This window comes from Myxine glutinosa, chromosome 13 (assembly GCF_964187855.1).
Source record: "Myxine glutinosa chromosome 13, kmMyxGlut1.1, whole genome shotgun sequence".
Lineage (NCBI taxonomy): Eukaryota > Metazoa > Chordata > Myxini > Myxiniformes > Myxinidae > Myxine > Myxine glutinosa.
The window spans coordinates 38688106-38711016 of NC_136273.1; the positions used below are offsets into that span (position 1 = coordinate 38688106).

At 42.2% G+C, this 22911-nt stretch overlaps 2 protein-coding genes across 2 annotated transcripts in view; one reads left to right on the forward strand and one right to left on the reverse strand.

Moving 5' to 3' along the window:
- The window catches only part of LOC137413567 (uncharacterized), a 92660-nt gene extending 73967 nt beyond the window's left edge, over positions 1-18693 (reverse strand). The window contains exons 1-16 of the mRNA XM_068098999.2: positions 18544-18693; positions 17847-17973; positions 17275-17560; positions 16772-16911; positions 10047-10198; positions 9276-9414; positions 8981-9174; positions 3968-4130; positions 3779-3862; positions 2471-2578; positions 1824-1922; positions 1588-1713; positions 1237-1328; positions 869-995; positions 542-725; positions 124-281 (exon numbers count right to left, since the gene is read on the reverse strand). Coding sequence (XP_067955100.2) covers positions 124-281; positions 542-725; positions 869-995; positions 1237-1328; positions 1588-1713; positions 1824-1922; positions 2471-2578; positions 3779-3862; positions 3968-4130; positions 8981-9174; positions 9276-9414; positions 10047-10198; positions 16772-16911; positions 17275-17560; positions 17847-17973; positions 18544-18560 — 2196 coding nt within the window. The 5' untranslated portion in view covers positions 18561-18693. The remainder of the gene's footprint in view (positions 1-123; positions 282-541; positions 726-868; positions 996-1236; positions 1329-1587; positions 1714-1823; positions 1923-2470; positions 2579-3778; positions 3863-3967; positions 4131-8980; positions 9175-9275; positions 9415-10046; positions 10199-16771; positions 16912-17274; positions 17561-17846; positions 17974-18543) is intronic.
- Positions 1-21962, forward strand: part of LOC144888663 (uncharacterized) — an 864061-nt gene extending 842099 nt beyond the window's left edge. Inside the window, exon 2 of the mRNA XM_078767338.1 lies at positions 21217-21962. The gene's annotated coding sequence lies outside the window, so the exon portion shown is untranslated. The remainder of the gene's footprint in view (positions 1-21216) is intronic.
- The last annotated feature ends 949 nt before the right edge of the window (positions 21963-22911 follow it).

The following is a 22911-nucleotide window of genomic DNA, read 5'->3' on the forward strand; positions in this document are numbered from 1 at the left end:
AAGTTAACTCTTTGTCTGTCTCTGTCTATTGAAGTGCAAGCTCTGGTGTACCTTCAATGTTTAATTCTGCCTCTTCTTGCAAAGTACAACCACACTGGGCCACACGTTTGGACAGAAACTCACCTCCTGACTCATTACACGCTGCTGAGCATCTAGGGATGGAGTGGCCGTGAGTGGCGCGTGCAGGTGCTGCAGGGTCTGCTCCCGGTACTTATCCAGCTGAGGTTCCATTGCCCGCAATCGATCGAGATAATGCTGGCACATTGTGTCTTCCTGCTTTACTGCACAGACGATATAACATAGAAGAAGAAGAAGAACTTCAGGCGAATTGGGATGCCGAGGCAGTTTTTCCGTGGCAAGGGTGCGCAACCCTGGATGGGTCGCCCCTCCGACACAGGACAGTTAAATGCTTCATTCCACTATTGATTGCATTAATCATTTAGGTTTATTAATTTACAATTCACAATTATATTAAAGGAGAAAAAAAAATTTAAGCTACAATTTAAAGCTGATTTTGAGAAGCATAAATGAAAAAGAGCACCTTTCTCCATCTTTGTCAGAAGGTCGCGGTAGTGCTGGCGACAAAATCGAACATCGTTGTCAGATTTCGAACGGTCTTCAAGACCTAGTACCTTGGCTCCATACATGTTCTTCTGCAAAGCTTCGTAGTTCGATTCCAAATTATGCATCGTCTCACGCTGCTGGTCGGAGCTCAGCTTCCCAAACTGCCAATAGATCAACGCACCGCCAAATCAGCCTTGGCATCAACAACAGAAACGACTTTCAACCATGACCATACATCTTCCAACATGTCACCCCGGATCTCTGCACTACTTCCGTAATGTATCGGTGTGTTAGTGTTGCGCACCGAAGTAGGGGTCCATGCTCGCACAGCGTTGATGTTCTCCTGCAACCGGATCCACCACTGCAGACTATTGGCATCGGCTTGTTGATCCTTCCAGAGTGACAGGACATCGTCATAGAGCTGCTGCACTCTGCAAAATTTGTGGGATGGGAGGATAGACAGGTGGGATGGGTGGGATCGGTGGATAAATGGATAGGATTCTCTTATAGAAGCTACTAGAAAGGGCACTGAAGTCCTATAATTTGACTTTCATAGTCTTGGCTTGATGGAAAACCTCACAGCTGGCAATTTTAACCACTTAGTTGTTATATCCACATGTTGACCAATATTACAGATAAGCAACCATCTGATGCGGCTCAAAGCAATCGTACCGGTCGGCATGCATCTTCTGATCGATATTGGAGGCTTTACTCATGACTTCCCGAACTGGCCTCTGGTACTGCAGGATCTCTTTCTGTACCATCTGCGGCATTGTGTAGAGATCCCAATCATTATTCATACAGTGAATATAAACGTCTTTTCAAATCAAACAGCTCCACGACAAAACAGTCATGAGGGGAGTCCAAGAGAGGAAGCGGGTAAGAATTAATCTTTATACGACTCTAGAATAAAGATGGCAATCCCACATGTCCTCTCAAAACGAGCTTTCATACATTGGGAGTGAGTGACGTCATTGTGGAGACTTGTACAGAACTACGTGATCATGAAATCGGATCGTTTACCGGCATATCTCGCACAGCAGCCTCAATACGAGGCAACTTGGATACTCGGTCGCAGGAATAACTGCGGTGCATGTTCTCCTTCTGTTGGTTCAGAAGGTCCTCCAATTTCCGAACATCCCTCAAGAACTGTCACCAGGCACGTTAACACGTTACATGCATGCTCAGTTAGCACTATAAACAAACGAAAAAAAAGTACATTGTGCACAAATTAATGAATCCACTGCAAAAGGTCTCACCTCCTCCTCTCCTATCTTCCCCGACATATCATTGATGTAACGAAGTTGCTTGCTCGTCATCGCCATTAGTGCATTGTAACGTTGTTGAATATCCATGTACTAGTTCGTGGACACACGCCAAGCAACGTCAGATGAAAAAGGTACTTAAGGATGCTTTCCTCATAATAAAAAGGTACTCATTGCAATGTTGGAAGCTTTAAGGTTTCCTCTACCTACTGTAAACATTCCAAAGTGAAAATCCGGAATTGATTTTTTTATCCATTTTTGGGGAACGATTTCAGAGCTTGAGCTTTTAGGGCCCGCTCGAAGGCCTGCCTTTTTTACGATGAAAAAAGGTTTAAAAAAAATCAAACATTTGAACAGCCTTGGACGTGCACCTTGACCCCATGGCCAAGGCACACCGTCTATCAAGGCTGTCCCAATAACATTACACATGCACCTCAACCCCAAGGCTGAAGCACATGGTCATTCAAACACATGCATCCTGACCCCGAAAGGGCCACAATGCATGGTCATACAATTGGACCACTCCTCTCAATAGGAGTGAGTCCACTGACAAGGCATTACTCCTGTCAGGTAACCAGCGCAGAATTTCTCCTGCGAGGTAAGTAAGAGCTTGAGCCCTCATTGTATCACACTACTCTCACCTCCTCTGTGACGATTTCCGAGAGTGACGTTTGCTTGTGTGGCACAATGGATGTGCTGTGGAACTTCTCCACCCACAAACGGTAACTAGCAAGGTCCTTCTCATAGGCCTGAAATGCAAATATGTGATAAATACAACATATGAGTCTTTGCATTTAACGTCAACAAGAATTCACAAGAATGAGTGGTCTCCTCAATTATCCAACAATCATCGATCATAACACTAGACGGGTCAACTCAGCCTGTCATCCTTCCGAGGTCGGCAAAATGAGCACCAGCTAGCTGATAACAGGGGGGCACTGCACCAGCGGCAAAGCCACGCCCCCAGAAAATGATGCAGCCAAAGGCTGCATTTGAATAAATAAATAAATCATCACAGAGTCATCGCTAGAGTACTTACTTTAAATTCCCATCTAGGCTAACTGCCATATTGCTATCATGGCGGCAATAGAGTCGAAAGCACTTCATATTATTGGCATCTTCTGGCAGGGGGCCTAGTCCCAGGGTGTGCTTATCGCACACCACAGACAGGTTTGTGGACTCAGTCTTGTTTTGGCCTGACTTTGCTCGACCCATCCTCTCTTCCCTCCGTCCCCTTACAACAACAACAACAACAACAACAACAACAACAACAACATGCATTTTTAGACCATTTTCCCTGCTAGAGCGAGGGTTAGCCTTGCGGTCCCCATGACAATCTTCTCCATTTTGCCCTATTTTCTGCATCTCCCCTTGTTAATAACCCCCTTGCCGGCATTTCTTCTTCAGCCATCTTTAGCCAAGTCTTTCTCGGTCTTCCCCGTCCTCTACTTCCTTCTACATTCATTTCCATCACTCTTCTGAACCAGTCACTTTCATCCTTCCTCAACACATGACCAAACCATCTCAACCTGTTCCTCTTCACAGCATCAATCACAGGCTCTATTCCCATCATCTTTCGCAATTCATCATTTGTCTTCCTCTCTCTCAACGATACTCCGCACATCCACCGAACCATTCGCATTTCCACCCTTTCCAGCCTTCGTTGCTGCTCTACTTTCATTCTACGTCCCCTTGCAACCCCATAATTAATCAGCAACAATGGATTGACCATGACATGACAAGCGCTGTGTATCCACAACGACGAGGATAGAACAGGCCAAAAATTTAAAGTTAGTCTCTCATTCTCTCTCAACTCCTCTAGCTGATGAAACATGTTTTGGAACACAGCTTTTCATGAATACACTCTATGGTTTTAGATCGACTATTGCTGCAAGAAGGTCAAATACACAAGCTGAACGAGATTTCATAATCAAATCAAAATACCTCACCTGGACCATGTTGGAGCATTTTTCAGAGAACTCTTGACATTGATCTACTCTTGATTTGTTGCTTTCAACCTCATGGAGCAAATTCTATGGAAAAATGACAAGGACAGTTGAATCATTCATCCCTGATCGCCAACCCAATGGCAGCCATCCAGATCATGGATACCTGTTGTGCTGTGCGGATTAACTCACCTGCTGCTGGTTAAGCTGATCGGTTAGAGTACGGCTGTCCTTCACATACAGGTCCTGAATAGCTCTTTGCCTCGCAGTAGCTTCCGTAAGCCAGCGGTTCAATATCTGGGAACTGTCCCTGTACGGCTTTAGCAGGCGGCCGAGATCTCCCAGCACCTTAACCCTGGTACAGATCAGTCTCAGTTAGTAAGCATGACCCCCATTGTCTCACTAACATTCTTTTTAGGTGACCCTAATTGATTATGGTGACCTCCAGAAGAAAATTATGAGGATAATATTACTACCCAAATACAACAGTTGTATCAAAGAAATTTGAGGGTAATAATCTGGACAAAACGAAAAATAATATAATTGAGGGATTTGTAACGAGCACCAGAAATAAACTAAATGACCAACTGATGCACATTGACATTGGCTTAGTTCAGATGTGCTGGACAATGTTGGAGCATAGTGTGTTCCACAGCTTACCACATAATGTGCTCATATCTTACCTCCATATCTTACCCCATACAAATACCTAGTGCTTCTATATACCAGCCAATCACAGAAGTGGAACAAACTATGTGAACACATTATCTGGTAAGCTGTGGCACATTATGTGGTAAGCTGTGGAACACTGTATGTAAGCTGTGGAACAATATGTGGTAAGATGTGGAACAATATGTGGTAAGCTGTGGAACACTATGTGGTAAGCTGTGGAACACTAAGTGTGTAAGCTGTGGAACACTATGTGGTAAGCTGTGGAACACTATGTGGTAAGCTGTGGAACAATATGTGGTAAGCTGTGGAACACTGTATGTAAGCTGTGGAACAATATGTGGTAAGATGTGGAACAATATGTGGTAAGCTGTGGAACACTATGTGGTAAGCTGTGGAACACTAAGTGTGTAAGCTGTGGAACACTATGTGGTAAGCTGTGGAACACTATGTGGTAAGATGTGGAACAATATGTGGTAAGATATGGAACAATATGTGGTAAGCTGTGGAACACTATGTGGTAAGCTGTGGAACACTATGTGGTAAGATGTGGAACAATATGTGGTAAGATGTGGAACAATATGTGGTAAGCTGTGGAACACTATGTGGTAAGCTGTGGAACACTATGTGGTAAGATGTGGAACGATATGTGGTAAGATGTGGAACAATATGTGGTAAGCTGTGGCACACTATGTGGTAAGCTGTGGAACACTATGTGGTAAGATGTGGAACGATATGTGGTAAGATGTGGAACAATATGTGGTAAGCTGTGGCACACTATGTGGTAAGCTGTGGAACACTATGTGGTAAGATGTGGAACAATATGTGGTAAGCTGTGGAACACTATGTGGTAAGCTGTGGAACACAATGTAGTAAGCTGTGGAACATTATGGTAAGCTGTGTATACTATGTGGTAAGCTGTGGAACACTATGTGGTAAGCTGTGGCACACTATGTGGTAAGCTGTGGCACACTATGTGGTAACCTGTGGCACACTATGTGGTAAGATGTGGAACACTATGTGGTAAGCTGTGGAACACGATGTAGTAAGCTGTGGAACACTATGTGGTAAGCTGTGGAATACTATGTGGTAAGCTGTGGAACACTATGTGGTAAGCTGTGGAACACTATGTGGTAAGATGTGGAACACTATGTGGTAAGCTGTGGAACACTATGTGGTAAGCCATGGAACACTATGTGGTAAGCCATGGAACACTATGTGGTAAGCCATAGAACACTATGTGGTAAGCTGTGGAACACTGTGTGGTAAGCTGTGCAACACTATGTGTTAATCTGTGGCTCACTATGTGGTAATCTGTGGCACACTATGTGGTAAGATGTGGAACACAAAATGTGGTAAGCTGTGGCACAAAATGTGGTAAGCTGTGGCACACACTATGGGGTAAGATATGGAACACACTATGTGGTAAACTGTGGCACAGTCTATGTGGTAAGATGTGGAACACAAAATGTGGTAAGCTGTGGCACACACTATGGGGTAAGCAGTGGCACACTATGTGGTAAGCTGTGGCACAGTCCATGTGGTAAGATGTGGAACACACTATGGGGTAAGCTGTGGCACAGTCTATGTGGTAAGATGTGGAACACACTATGGGGTAAGCAGTGGCACACTATGTGGTAAGCTGTGGCACACACTATGGGGTAAGCTGTGGCACACACTATGTGGTAAGATGTGGAACACAAAATGTGGTAAGCTGTGGCACACACTATGGGGTAAGCAGTGGCACACACTATGTGGTAAGATGTGGAACACAAAATGTGGTAAGCTGTGGCACACACTATGGGGTAAGCTGTGGCACACACTATGTGGTAAGATGTGGAACACAAAATGTGGTAAGCTGTGGCACACACTATGGGGTAAGCTGTGGCACACACTATGTGGTAAGATGTGGAACACAAAATGTGGTAAGCTGTGGCACAGTCTATGTGGTAAGATGTGGAACACACTATGGGGTAAGCAGTGGCACACTATGTGGTAAGCTGTGGAACACACTATGGGGTAGGCTGTGGCACACACTATGTGGTAAGCTGTGGCACAGTCCATGTGTGCCACAAGTGTGTGAGAAAACCCGTTCAGTGAGAGAACGCTTTGCTTTGAGAGAAGGTGAGGGGTTGGAGATGCAATAAAAATGGTGGTCCCAACTCCCAAGTATCAAATTTGACATCATTGCATGATTAAACACAGTCTATAAATGATTGACTGCGTATATCTTTCATATGAAAGTCTGATGTGGCCTCGTTAAATAGTTTATTTCAACAAAGAAGCAAAGTAAACCAAAAACACTCAAGGGAAATACAACCAGAGAAAAACGACACCAGAGACGCTCATCGAATTTCACGAGGTTATAAAGCGACTGTGACCGAGGCCTCGTATTACTAAAACATGCTACATGAGTGTCGGATGCACGTTATTGAAGTCTTACATCAACGGCTTCAATTATAATGAGGTTTAAACTGTCATTCACAGACCTGTCCATTTCACGACGAGTTTAACCATTCCAGGCCAAACCATCCTCCGCAGGCCCAGGAAGCAACCTCGACTTACAGACACATGTGATAAATGGAAATGATTAACCTACAGCATTTCCCTTCTTTGGAGAAAAAAAAATTCCGATAAACCTGGTCAGCTGTCACTTCAATGTCGTATAAATAACCAAAAGTCTAGGTTTGTCATCGATCACGATGTAAAATACCCTTACTGAACCTTTTAATTTTTGAAATGTACAGGGTGAGTAGGTAAAGTAGCGTCGTTTATATATATATATATATATATATATATATATCAACGTAATAAAGCGTAATATATTAATAATATAGCGTAATAAAGTAGCGCCCGATTTCTGTTTATATATATATATATATATATTTCTGTCAGTTGATTGTTTGTTTGCCATTTGTATTACAGTGTACAAGAAGGTATAAATAAATGAATGACATGTTTATCCAACCATTTAGACCTTACACTCCCCAGACGCATACTTATAACGCTCCTTATAACGCTTAAGACTCCTTATAACGCTTAAGACTCCTTATAACGCTCCTTATAACGCTTAAGACTCCTTATAACGCTTAAGACTCCTTATAACGCTCCTTATAACGCTTAAGACTCCTTATAACGCTCCTTATAACGCTTAAGACTCCTTATAACGCTCCTTATAACGCTTAAGACTCCTTATAACGCTCCTTATAATGCTTAAGACTCCTTATAACGCTCCTTATAACGCTTAAGACTCCTTATAACGCTCCTTATAATGCTTAAGACTCCTTATAACGCTCCTTATAACGCTTAAGACTCCTTATAACGCTCCTTATAATGCTTAAGACTCCTTATAACGCTTAAGACTCCTTATAACGCTCCTTATAACGCTTAAGACTCCTTATAACGCTCCTTATAATGCTTAAGACTCCTTATAACGCTCCTTATAATGCTTAAGACTCCTTATAACGCTCCTTATAACGCTTAAGACTCCTTATAACGCTCCTTATAACGCTTAAGACTCCTTATAACGCTCCTTATAATGCTTAAGACTCCTTATAACGCTCCTTATAACGCTTAAGACTCCTTATAACGCTCCTTATAACGCTTAAGACTCCTTATAACGCTCCTTATAATGCTTAAGACTCCTTATAACGCTCCTTATAACGCTTAAGACTCCTTATAACGCTCCTTATAACGCTTAAGACTCCTTATAACACTCCTTATAATGCTTAAGACTCCTTATAACGCTCCTTATAACGCTTAAGACTCCTTATAACGCTCCTTATAACACTTAAGACTCCTTATAACGCTCCTTATAATGCTTAAGACTCCTTATAACGCTCCTTATAATGCTTAAGACTCCTTATAACGCTCCTTATAACGCTTAAGACTCCTTATAACGCTCCTTATAACGCTTAAAACTCCTTATAACGCTCCTTATAACACTTAAGACTCCTTATAACGCTCCCCAGACCTTACACCTCCAGATTTCTTTCTTTGGGGGCTCATGAAAGACCTTGTTTATCGTGAAAAGCCTCGTACCATTCAGGAATTGAAGGCTCAAATCACTGCAAAGTTTGAGGAAATTGATATCGAACTCTGCAAGTGTGTGTGCCACTCTGTGCCTGCTCGGCTGCAATTGTGCATCGATCACGAGGGAGGGCACTTTGAAAATTGCAAGTAAAACAGCTTGGTACACTTCCGTAATAATTTTCCCCCGAATAAATGGTTAGATAAACATGTCATTCATTTATTTATACCTTCTTGTACACTGTAATATAAATGTCAAACAAACAATCAACTGACAGAAATATATATATATATAAACAGAAATCGGGTGCTACTTTTGACTCACCCTGTACATTAGCAAGAAAACTAGGTGCAGGAGGAGGCCATTTGGCCCATCATGCCTGCACTACACCAACTCCAGATTAGCTTATTAAAATTAAAATTTGAAATTTATTATTGCAGAATTTCATTTGGAAAAACTAACTTTTTACACCACTGGCCTGAGCAATTCCCTCAGGTGGAGATTACCTGGAATTGATCTGTGTGAAGAGACGGTCGCGGCGCTCGTTGAGCGCACGCGTGCGGTCTCCATATGGCCGCACATCAGGGTAATGCAAACTCTGCTGCTGGTTCAGTCGCTCGCTCACAGAGGTCGCCTGCACTAGCTCGTCCTGCATTGCCCGGAAGAGCCGATCCTTCTGCTCCAGCTCGCTCCGCCATTGCTGGATACAACGAAGAGGGGGTTTCACCATCGACTGGTGCTAGGAAATGTTCAGACGGCATCGATTTGTGAATCAAAGTGACAACTCAAATTCCCACAAACCTTGAGCAGCATGTTATGGGCATGGACTCCTTCCAAAGAGCTGGGTGGTGTGTTCTCCTCTGCTACCCGCACCTCGTAGCTCCTCAACATATTGTCGGTCTCTGAGACACTTGAGACGAGCTGGTCGACGATTTTTAAGCTGTGAAGGAAACATTGGGAATGAAGGGATCTTGAAGACCTCAACGTTAAAAATCACATCCACACGTGTGACACAATCAACGTTAAAGAACCACTCTCTCGGCCGATGCAATTTGGTTATTGTGGCCTACCAAGACCATATCAAGAATGTATAATGTATAATAAATACAGGATATAGAAGTCTTGCACATTTGAACGTTCTGCTCCAATTATCTGGTTGAATAACATCGTAGACCGAAGTTAAAGATTTCGTGAACCACAAAGGAATATAGAGCAAGCGTGATGGGCCAAATGGCCTCCTCTCATGTCCAGGTTCCTTGGGAATATCCTGCACCAAGTCCTTTATATGGACTTTCCAAATAGCCGCATCCCAGGTGAGTTTCCTGATACCAATATAATTAATCGAAAGACAATATTTTTGACTCCCCCTGATGTACATACTTTAATTATTAATGTCTTCATAATTAGCACAACCAATTTTCACAATTTACTACATTGAGATGCTCCACAATCTACATTACACAACTTTTCGGCATTTGGATAAAAACTAAGTAGAGACAAGAGAGGTAGCTGCTCCGGAATGCGATGAACGAACGACAAAGAAAACTTGGGATCACATCAGATTGCACTTACTCATCTCGTGCTGTGTGGCCGAGGTCAACAAGCCGACGACCTTTCTCAGAGAGCTTGGCTAAGAGTCGCCAAGAGTCCTGTGGTAGTCCTGCAGAGTCCCTTTCCAAAACCTCCAACTGATCCTTCAAGTCCGTCAACTCTCGGCAATGCACCTGCACAAAGCACGTGTGCATCAACGGTCACACGACTGACCAATGACACGAATCTGGGATTACTCGGGTACCTATCTGAACACATGCTTCGTGAGGCTGGGATCCTGATTCACACACATGTATTGTGTTAATTTGACCATTTTCGAATAATATCCTTAAAATATCCTGGAAAGTTGGTTTGGCCCATTTAGTGTTCTCATGGGAATGGACGGTTCACAATGCCTTGAACTTGGGTTCAACTCCCAAATACTACAGGGATTTGTATATTGTGTACCATGATTGTGATTCCCATTAACGTATATTCACGACTTCCAATTACTTGTCCTGTTATATGCTGAATACATGCAGGCCCAAAGTGTGTGCACGCACGCACACACACACACCTCGTTTTTTCATTTCTGTTCCTCACAATTCTGTCTCTCTTATTCACACAAACACACACACACACACACACACACAAACACACACACACACACACACACAAACACACACACACACACACACACACACACACACACACACACACACACACACACATAAAAACACATGTATATATATATATATATAAAGTTGATCAAGGCACCTCAAGGCACCTTCGGGCAAACAAGCCCGAAATCTGGATTGGCGGCTCTGCTTGATGTTTAGCCAATGGGGACCAAAGAATAAATCTCTGTCTATTGACAGAGTGGCCGGGCTGAGGTGACGCTTTGGTCTAGGACTTCGGTTAACAGGAGATCGGGACAGCGCTCGTCACGCTGTTATGTCGTTGATTATATATATATATATACACACACACATATACACAAAAACACAAACACATGCAGTTGTGGCCAAAAATATTGGCACCCTTGCACTTTTTTGAAATATTGCACCATTTATTCCAGAAAATTGTTTTAATAAATATATATTTTGGTATCCACATATGTATTTCTTTGGTTTGCAGTGGAACAAAACAAAAAGCTGAAAAAATTACTAAATCTTAGCTTATTCCACACAAAAATCCTAAAATGGCCTGGATAATATTATTGGCACCTTTTAGAAGTTGTTAAAAATAATTAGATTTCAAGCCGGTGATTCTCATTTACTTTGGAATTGAACTCGCCTGCGGTGAGTTACAGATGCCTGCAATATAAAAATCACTCATTCAACCAGTTTGAATAGAGAAAAGGAGTCATTCTGCTGTTTTGTATCACTGTGTGTACCGCAATGAGCATGGAGAAACGAAAGAAAACCAGAGAATTATCTGATGAGGTCAGACACAAGATGGTAGCCAAGCATGGACAATCTAAAGTCTACAAGTCTATCTCCAGAGATCTTGATGTTCCTGTGTCCACCGTACGCAATGTTATCAGGAAGTTTAAGGCCCATGGCATTATAGCCAACCTCCCCAGACGAGGCCGCAATAGAAGATTTGATCAAAGATTGCAGCGAAGGATTGTTCAAATGGTGGAGAAATCATCTTGATCAACTGCCAAACAGATTCAAGCTGACCTTCAGACACAAGGTACGACAGTTTCAACTTACACCATCCGTCGCCAACTCAATGAAAGGGAGTTCTATGGTAGGATACCCAGGAGGACCCCACTGCTAAAAGAGAGACATAAATAAGCCCGACTGGAGTTTGCCAAAACACACCTGAACAAGCCAACAGCAGTTGAAAACAGCAGTTGGGGAGAAGGCACCCTTCAAATCTGGGAGAACTGGAGCAGTTTGTACAAGAGTGGGCCAAACTGTCAGTAAAGAGGTGAAGGAAGCTCATTCATGGCTATAGGAAGCACTTGACTGCAGTTATTTTGTCCAAACGCTGTGCTACCAAATATTAAGACTGGGGTGTCAATAATTTGGTCAATGCCATTTCTTTTTATTTTCTGATTTAAAAGGATATATTAAGTTCCGAATCAAAAACAAAGGTTCTGTAAGATTAACAATGAAATAAAGAATTGTGGAGACCAAATACTTTTGTCAAGTTCAACTTATTTCTTAGAGACAATTGCGAGTAATTTGAAAAACGTGCAAGGGTGCCAACATTTTTGGCCATGACTGTACATATACACATACACACATACTGAACCAAAATCATATATACACACACACACACACACACACACACACACACACATCTTGTTTTTTTTATTTTTGTTCCTCACAATTCTCTCTCTTATGATTTTCAATTCTTATTTCTCTAATTCAATTGTTATTGTAAAATGCATTTAATTAATTGTACAGTATTGGTTGTTCCTAAACTTAAATATAAATAATTTAAAGGACTGCTGTAAATAATAAATAATAGTTATGGGAGGAAATTCTGTTGAATGCAGAGAATGAATGGGGAATTGTTTGAAGGATGAAGTGGGACATATCGTTGTGAACCCAGATGGAATTAAAGGAAGATGGAAGACATATATAGAAATGCTGTTGAATGCAGAGAATGAATGGGATGGCAACATAGAGAGTAACCCAGTGTTAGGACCGGCAGAGAAGATAACCGAGAAGGAAGTTGAGGAAGCGATAAAAGCAATGAAGAGTAGAAAAGCGGGAGGGCCGACGGGAGTTGTGGGAGATATGTTGAAGGCAGCAGGAAGTTGGGGTGTGAAGAGAATGACAGAGATCTGCAATCTGGTGGTGAAAGAAGGCCGCATTCCAGTGGATTGGGAACTGAGTACCCTCGTCCCTCTATACAAGGGGAAAGGTTACCCTCTGGAATGTGGCTCGTACCGAGCGATAAAGTTATTGGAGCATGGAATGAAGGTATTGGAAAGGGTGTTGGAGAGGAGGATAAGAAAGTGAAGATCGACGAAATACAGTTTGGATTTATGCCACGAAGAGGAACGACAGACGCGCTCTTTATTGTGAGGCAGTTGCAGGAGAAGTACATGGAGAAGAGGAAGAAGTTGTTTTGGGTTTGTTGATCTGGAGAAAGCATTCGATAGAGTTCCACGTGAAGTGGTGACGTGGGCATTGAGGAAGTTAGGAGTGGAGGAATAGTTGATCAGAGTAGTGATGGCAATGTACAAAAGAGCGCGCACAGCTGTAAGGACGAAGGACGGGAACAGTGGTGAGTTTGAGGTGAAGGTGGGAGTGCATCAGGGGTCGGTACTAAGTCTACTACTATTTGTAGCTGTGATGGAGGTGCTGGCTCAGAACGTAAAGGAGGGTTTACCAAGGGAGTTGTTGTATGCAGATGATCTGGTGTTGATTGCGGAAAGTATGGATGGACTGAAGGAGAAGATGAGCAAGTGGAAGGAATGCATGGACACAAAATGTTTGAAGGTGAATATCAGAAGCACGAAGGTGATGGCAAGTGGTAAAGCATGTGGTGAGGTGGAAAGAACAGGGAAGTGGCCGTGTGCTGTGTGCAGGAAGGGTGTCGGAGTGAACTCCATTCAATGTACAATGTGCGCTGAGTGGGTTCATCAAAAATGTAATGGTCTGAGAGGGTGGCAGGTACATTCAAGTGCAAAGGTGTGCACAGAGGGAGCTGCATATGGAGAAAATGTTGAGTTGGATCTTGGAGACAGCGTTAAGCTGGAAGGTGTGAAAACATTTTGCTACCTGGGAGACATGCTGAATGGAGAAGGTGGATCAGACTCGGCAACGGTTGCTCGAGTGAGATGTGCATGGAAGAAGTTTCGGGAACTGAGTGGCGTGCTGACGAGGAGGGGAGTGTCGTTGAAGCTGAAGGGAAAGGTGTATGCTGCATATGTGAGAAGTGTTATGATTTATGGGAGCGAGACATGGGTAATGAACGTTCAGCAGCAACGAAGGCTGGAAAGGGTGGAAATGCGAATGGTTCGGTGGATGTGCGGAGTATCGTTGAGAGGGAGGAAGACAAATTATGAATTGCGAAAGATTATGGGAATAGAGCCTGTGATGGATGCCGTGAATAGAAACAGGTTGAGATGGTTTGGTCATGTGCTGAGGAAGGATGAAAGTGACTGGTTGAGAAGAATAATGGAAATGAATGTAGAAGGAAGTAGAGGACGGGGAAGACCGAGAAAGACTTGGCTAAAGGTGGTGGAAGAAGAAATGCGGGCAAGGGGGTTAACAAGGGGAGATGCAGAAAATAGGGCAAAATGGAGGAGATTGTCATGGGGCCCGCAAGGCTAACCCACACTCTAACAGGGAAAATGGCCTTAAAATGCATGTTGTGTTGTTTGTATTGCTGTAAATGATGTTAATTTCACAACATCCCATATTCACCTTCATTGAAATTGTAAACCTCAAAACATAGTTCCCTTACTTAAAGGAAGCACCTTAACCTGTAAGAACCTTAAGAATGTCCCTTCTTTTCTATAATTTGCCACTTGGCACATACCCATATATAAAAGAGCCTTTTCTATGCCACTGGCATTTTTCACAAGATACATTTTAAATACAAACAAAATGCATTTGTTCTTCGTACAAGACTTTATTCAAGACGATATGAAAGACTTCAAAAAGTGAGGGGAAAAAATATTCAACCCAGACGGGATTTGAACCCACAATCCCCAGCTTGGGAGTACTAATGCTGTATCCATTAGGCCATTGGGCCAGCACAAGAAACGTATTTTCGAAATAAAATACAAAATACACCGAGAAACGTATTTTCTGTCTCCATGTTAAAGCTGCATACAGAGAAACGATCCCTTATATAAAGGGAGGGGCACTTTGCTTTGAGCCTCCCTTTGATTTAGGATCCCTTCCTTCAATGATTATCCAATTTTCTCTGCAAGCAGAAACAATAAGTGCTGCCCATCGTCCCCTCATGCTTTCTCCCACACCCAACCCAGCTGACCGCATCCTCCCCATCCCAGAACTTTTGTGTCTCCCACTCATGTGCAATATATTTATCTTCCCGTTTCCCACTTGATCTTCTATTCATCCGTGAACCTGCTGTCCCTGTTGTTTATCTTCATGAGTCGAGATTTGTGCACAATATATTTGCCCGACTCTGAGACAACGTAGAGCAAAACACAATACTTCAATGGCAGGCTTTTCCGGTTAATGAGAAAATTAACTTAATCTAATCAGAAGCTTAAGAAAAATGATTAAACACATCACCCATAAATGCTTCTGTCCTATTGGTATTCAGAGAAGAAGTGGAATCGTACAATGTGAACATGACTGATGCAATTAAAGCCGGCTACAAAATTTGAATGGTACATCCAAGCTTAGGGGTTAGAGTGAAGGAAGGGATCCTAAATTGGCTTAGCGGTTAGGGTGGTGGCTTGGGATCCTAGGATCCTGGGTTTCGAATCCCGGTCGTATTGCTGAATTAACACCAGCGGGGTTGACTCAGCCTGTCATCCTTCTGAGGTCGGCAAATTGAGTACCAGTTCACTGGTAATTCCCTGTGCGTCGCAAGAGGTGATCCAACAGGGCTGGCGGCAGGAAGGGCATCCGGACCATAAAACATTGCTTTAAAAAGGGGACCACGGTGCCCGAAAAAGGTCAACCCTTGCTCTGTAGGGAAAAATGGCCTCCAAAGGTGGTTCCTTTTTTTCTACCCAAGCCATTTTCTTGACATATATCTGTGAACTACCAAGGCCAATATCAGCCTTGCTGGTGTAATGGTTAGAACGTCCACATTGAGTCTGGGAGGTTGACAGTTCAAACCTTGGCTAAGTCGTACCAAATACTTGAAAAATGGTATGTGCTGCTGCCGGATCTAGATCCGGACCTGAACCAAAATCTAATCAGTGTGTTCTTGTCATTTAACCAACTCATCCACAACTTTTTGAAATATCGTGCTATATATCATTTTTGGCCCAATCTCGAAATGGTGAAGAATCACTTAAAAAAAAAAAATCATCGGATCCGGATATTCACCAAAATTGAATCATCTTGTTCTTGTCACACACCCAACCTGTCCACCAGGTTTCGTCCAAATCCGTTGATAACTTAGAGATATCGTGCTATACATCGGTTTTAGCCCGATCACTCAATGGTGAAGAATCACTTTTAAAATTCTGGTATCCAGATCCAGATCTTCGCCAAAATGTAATCATTTTGTCCGTGTCACACACCCAAGCCCTCACCTAATTTCGTCTGAATCCATCCACAACTTTTTGAGATGTCCTATTCACAAACAAACAGACAGTGGTGAAAACATAACCTCCTTCCACCTTCTGTTTCGGAGGTAAAGGGAATAGAAAACAGATAAAGTTTACAACCATAGGTTAGAAACCATTGTGTAGACTTTATGGGCCAATGGGCCTCCTACTGCATCACAGTTCCTTGTAAGGCAACTCGTATTATTAAATTATTAATACAATTTCCCATCTTCATGCTGCTGCTATCTCTCCGATAATGAAACCACATATTTACAACATTCCCCCATTGTTTTAAAGTTTTACGACCATCGGTAAACCCACGTGCGTAAATTAAGCTTTGAGAGCACAAAGCAGAACTTTTGGGGTGAGTTAAGAGAATTTGTTGCACAATTTTTTTTACATTGTTTACCAAAGCAGTGTGCACATCATCGTTATCACTATTTAATGTTACTTCTTTATTAACAAGCAAATCGATCAAGAAAACAACAACAACAACAAAGACAGGTAAGTTCTTAACAGCATCTAAACCTCCGGTACACACCTGCACTTCTTCCAGCCTCGTCTCGCTTTCGAGAAGTGGGTCTCCACTGCGCAGCTGTGTCTGGATGAGCTGGAGGAGGCGATCTTCGCAATCTCCAAGGCGAACCGACATGGAGTTCAGGCATTTTGTGTCCACTGGGGCTGAAACAGCAAACAAATGCACAAGAGGACAATTAAGGTGGTTCATTGAGACAAATTATTAGATATTCTACATCATTGATTTGACCATACAATTATGCTTTTGGGCAGGAATTTGGAAGTTATTAAGGGTACTGGTCACAACTCAAAAATCTAACCTCACTCCGCAATGATTGGTAAAACATAATGGGAAAAGCTTCCACCACACACATATCCTTCCCTGATTCTACATCTTACAAGAAAAAAAAAAACAGCCAGTACTATCCACCATATTTTACACACAAACGGCATTCCGCCTAACACTACATCTGTCAACAAAAGCATCCCCACCACTACCCCAACATCCCATTCCATACTGATACTTACTGCTGTTCAGAGCAGGTACTTTCACAGGTATGTCAATTATGGGTGCTGATCCATCACGACCGCTGCTGCTACTGCCACTTCCTGTATTCCCAAAAGCGGTGCCTCTTTGTCCCTCCCAGGCCTCCAGAACATTCTCAAAATGTTTCACCGTCGTGTTGTAGTCCTGGCGAAGCTTCACCATCTCATCTGCATCAAGGACCGTTGCATCCTGGCTCATCTTGATGAACTCGTCATAGTTATTCTCAAGGTCATTCATAAGGCGGCTGTACTCATGGCTGGACAACCGCTGCGGAGAACACATCCAAACATTGCAGGGACATCACACATTTCATCTTGTCATGTTGCACCAAGAAGTCGAAAAACAAAACAAAACGATCACCTCGAGGAAATTACTCGCTGATTCGATTTCACACACCGTCAATTGGAAATAATCAATACAAATATCATATTGGGGGCAAAGCCAAATCAGTTCCACAATTCCCACGGAGAATTTCTTGCCGTGTGCTCATCAATCCTATAAAGAAAAACCATTTTATGCCGTGGGTGGAAGCTAAGAGGCAGTCAGTTCTTACCTGGTCTATCGTCCAGCTAAGGACAACCTCCATATCACGCAGCAAGTACTTCCAGTAGATCATGCACTTGAGATTGATTGCAAGCTGCTGCCACACGTCCAAATTACTCTGATTCTGCTGGTCAATGCTGAAATGTGGCAAAAATAAATAAATCTCAGAAAAATAACTCACATTTGCATAATCAGTCATATTACGATTCACAAAATGCATAATAGTATTAATAATGGCAATGGAAGTATTTTTTGTCTAAAGGGTCTACGGCTCATGGAGGAGCTGTACCACAAATCAAGCAACACATATGCAGGCAAATACATAAGACAACACCAGACCTAACTTCACACCAACACAGCTATTGAGCTTGGGGGAAGTGACGTTACCCTGAGTACCGGTGACATCATCTTTTATCTCTGCACTCAGTGGAGCAATTGATGAGAAATTTCCTCCTCCTCATGGATTCCAACCCGCATGCGTCTTCAATTAAATATCCATTACATTAAGCAAGGAAGCAGCACGTACAATATTTAAAATCTTTGGTATGACTTGGCCTGCAGTCAAACTGCTGACATCCAAGACTCCCAGATTGGACGCTCCAATCATTATGCCACAACTGCCATCAAATGTGATTTCTACTCTTAACAAAAAAACGAATACATATTGCATGAGTGCACACCCAAGCCAGATTGTGCAGAGTGTTTACCGGTGGGCAATCTCCATTGCGTCCTTGTTTGGTCCTGGAATTTGGAAGATAACAGAGAGGGTATCATCTTCCTGGCCGCCTGGTGCTGTTATGTGCCAGTGGATTCGCCGCAGGTTGTCCTTTAGGAGCCCCCGATCGCCAGGGCTGATGGTTACCTGAGGATCAAAGCACAATCAAAATTACACTCTCACATGTCTATCCATACACCATCTTTCCACAAGTAATACACAAAACTACCAGGAATGCACACACACACACACACACACACACACACACACACACACACACACACGGCAGAAAAATAAAAACATACGTATACTACGTATACAGGAAGAAATTGGGAGATGAGCAATACGTTTGTTATTGTTCGACATTGTATAGAAGTGTTAAACATGTCTCAATAAAACAGCTTCAAAGAGGCAAAGCTAGGAATATTTCATATACATATACACTGAATGACCAGAAGTATGTGGACACCCGAACATCACGCATCTCATTCCAAATTCATGGGCATTAATATAGAGTTGGTCCCTCCTTTGCTGCTATAACAGCCTCCACTCTTCTGGGAAGGCTTTCCACTAGATGTTGGAACATTGATGCAGGGATTTGCCTCCATTCAGCCACAAGAGCATCGGTGAGGTTGGGCACTGATGTTGTGTGATTATGCCTGGCTCACCGTCAGCGTTCCAATTTATCCCAAGGGTGTTTCATGGGGTTGAGGTCAGGGCTCTGTGCAGGCCAGTCAAGTTCTTCCACACCAATCTCGACAAACCATTTCTGCATGGACTTCACTTTGTGCATGGGAGCATTGTCATGCTGAAACAGGAAAGGGCCTTCCCCAAACTGTTGCCACAAAGTTGGAAGCACACAATAATCTGGAATGTCATTGTATGCTGTAGCGTTAAGATTTCCCTACACTTGAACGAAGTGGCCTAGCCCGAACCATGAAAAACAGCCCAGCCCATTATTCCTCCTTCAACAAACTTTACAATTAGCACTATGCATTCAGGCAGTTGCCTTCTCCTGGCATCCGCCAAACCCAGATTTGTCTGTCGGACTGCCGGATGGTGAAGCGTGATTCATCACTCCAGAGAACGCGTTTCCACTGCTCTAGAGTCCAACGGTGGTGAGCTTTACACCACCACAGCCAATGCTTGGCATTGCGCATGGTGATGTTAGGCTTGTGTGCAGCTGCTCAGCCATGGAAACCCATGAAGGAAACCCATTTTGAAGGAAAAGGAAACCCATGAAACCCATGAAACATGAAAAAACTTCATGGGAAACCCATGAAGGAAACCCATGAAAGAAACCCATGGAAACCCATTTTTCATTTCATGAAGCTCCCGACGAACAGTTGTTGTGCTGACGTTGCTTCCAGAGGCAGTTTGGAACTTGGTAGTGAGTGTTGCAACCGAGGACAGATGATATTTCCATGCTACGAGCTTCAGCACTCGGCGGTCCCGTTCTGTGAGCTTGTGTGGCCGACCACTTCGTGGCTGAGCTGTTGTTGCTCCTAGACATTTCCACTTCACAATAACAGCATTTCCAGTTGACTGGGGCAGCTCTAGCAGGGCAGAAATTTGACGAACTGACTTGTTGGAAAGGTGGCATCCGATGATGGTGCCTCATTGAAAGTCACCGAGCTCTTCAGTATGGCCCATTCTACTGCCAATGTTTCTCTATGGAGATTGCATGGCTGTGTGCTTGATTATATATACCTGCCAACAATGGGTGTGGCTGAAATAGCCGAATCCACTAATTAGAAGCGATGTCCGCATACTTTTGGTCATGTAGTGTGTGTGTGTGTGTATGTATATATATAATATATATATATATATATATATATAGTATATATATATATATATATATATATATATATATATATATACATATATATATATATATATATATATATACATATATACATATATATATATATATATATATATATATATATACATATATACATATATATATATATATATATATATATATATATATATATATATATATATATATATATATATATATATATATATATATATATATATATATATATATATACATACATATATATATATATATATATATATATATATATATATATATATATATATAGAATAAAAAATTGGGGTGGTTGGGATTATACATTTTTGAAGAAAGGCTCTTCCAAACAGAAAGTAAAAAATAATTAATAGATGTACAGTACCCCGCAAATTTGAGCAAATAAGCAAGAGACACGTCTCAGGCGACGTTTCACCTGCTTCACAGCAGGCTTCCTCAGGCCAATAGACTACATGTATGTATGTATGTATATATATATACATATATATATATATATATATACATATATATATATATATATACATATACATATACATATACATATATATATATATATATATACATATACATATACATATACACATATACATATACATATACATATACATATATATACATATACATATACATATATATATATATACATATATATACATATACATATACATATATATATATATACATTAGGGTGCATCAAACGCCCTTAGGTTCTTGGATTTTAATGTCTATTCTCTCAAATGTTACACTTGTTGGTAGAAGTATGTATGCAAAAAATAAATGAAATCAGAGGTGGTCCTGGGTGGCCACCGGCCACTTTTATATATTTAGGGCCATTTTCGGGGCCGCACTATGTAAAAATGTTTGATTTTGTTATTTTACACCCAAACCTAGTCATGTTTGGTATCAAATTGAAGGTCTTGATGAGAGGAATACAAATATAACAATTTTATGCAAAAAACGATGGTTTGATAATTAGTTTGTATTTTTACATGAATGAAATCGGAGGTCTAATCGTGGGTCCCATACTAGTAGTCTAATAATATCCTTTATTTTCTTTCAGATGGCAGATAAGAAGACCAGATTAGCAAGTGCCATTTTTGGTCTTGGCAATGCTTTTACAGAAGCAGATGGTACATTGACAGGAGTCCGCCTCCCAACTTGCCGGCAGGTTCTTCGATGCGTGATGTGGTACATCCAGAAAGAAATATGTGAAGGCAAACAAACTCAGCCACTGAAATGGAAATCTGCCAGCATCGTCCTTATCCAGCTGAAAAAATTCTACACTAAAGCAAATATTCCTATGCTTTCAGACCATCAATGCTGCAAACTAATACTTGACCTTCTTAATGACAATAACAAATTGCGTCAAATACCTGTTTCTCGCCGAGAATCTCCAAGCACTTTGGCTAAGTTGCAAACCATGAATGAACGTCTTGATAAGACCTTTGGTGTATGGACAAAAGATGCAATGACAAACATTAAGAATGAGGAAGATAGAGTATTTTTAGAGTCAATGAAATCTGACAGAGTAGCCTCATTTGGTGGTGTTGACAAGAAGAAAGTTGATAAAGATCATAGAAAAGAAAAACGCCTCTTAGCGGAAGCTTCAAGACGAGAACGTCATGAATCATCCAGTGTACAAGAGATGACAATTAGTTCTGTATGCTCTGATGATAGTGACTCTGCAGATAGCTTGGAAGAAACTGAAGAAGAGGCGATTCCAGAGTTTCAAAGGAAGCGTAGTCACCACAGATCAACATATGCAGGTACATCTGCCTTTATTCCTCATGATATTGTTATGAATTTGGTAATGCAACATCTAGAGCTAGGTAGATCTGAATAGGTAGGTATCCGGCTGTCGTGACAGGGACTCTACATGTAATAAGTTATTGATGTTTAGGCGGTTGTCGGGGTAAGATGTATGAGTGTGGATCTACCTGGAGATTCGAGTGTTAAATAGTGAGGGATTAAAGGTAACGCCCCTGTGAGTATCACCTAGTAATCAAACCTTTGTCCTTTATGGCACTGCAAACCACATAAACATTAGTTAGGTCCTTAGCGCAACATTAAATAATCCCCTTTCCCTGACAAGGACTTCGTATTAAATTGACAGGAAACCAGGCCAAAAACACCGCCACGGCTGGCCGCCACCGTGTACACCTCCAAAGGCCTACAAACCGGGCCGGCACGTGTTATGCCAGGACCGCAGGGTCGCGTAACGGGGGAGATGTTAGGAGTCGCATGCCGTAGAGGGCGTGACCGGCGAGCTGGGACCATATGATTGGCTGAGGAGTGCGCGAATGTGACGTCATCGGGGAGAGATATATGCGACGGTCGGACGCCATTTTCGCCAGTTGCGATCTGATCTCGAGTCGTCCCAGTTCGTTGAACAGTTGAGTCTCTCTGAGTTCGCGAGTTGAGTTGAGTTGCGATCTGATCTCGAGTCGTCCCAGTTCGTTGAACATTCGTGACCACAGCTCGTTGCAGTTGGCAGTTGGCACTCGGCACTCAGCAGTTGGCAGT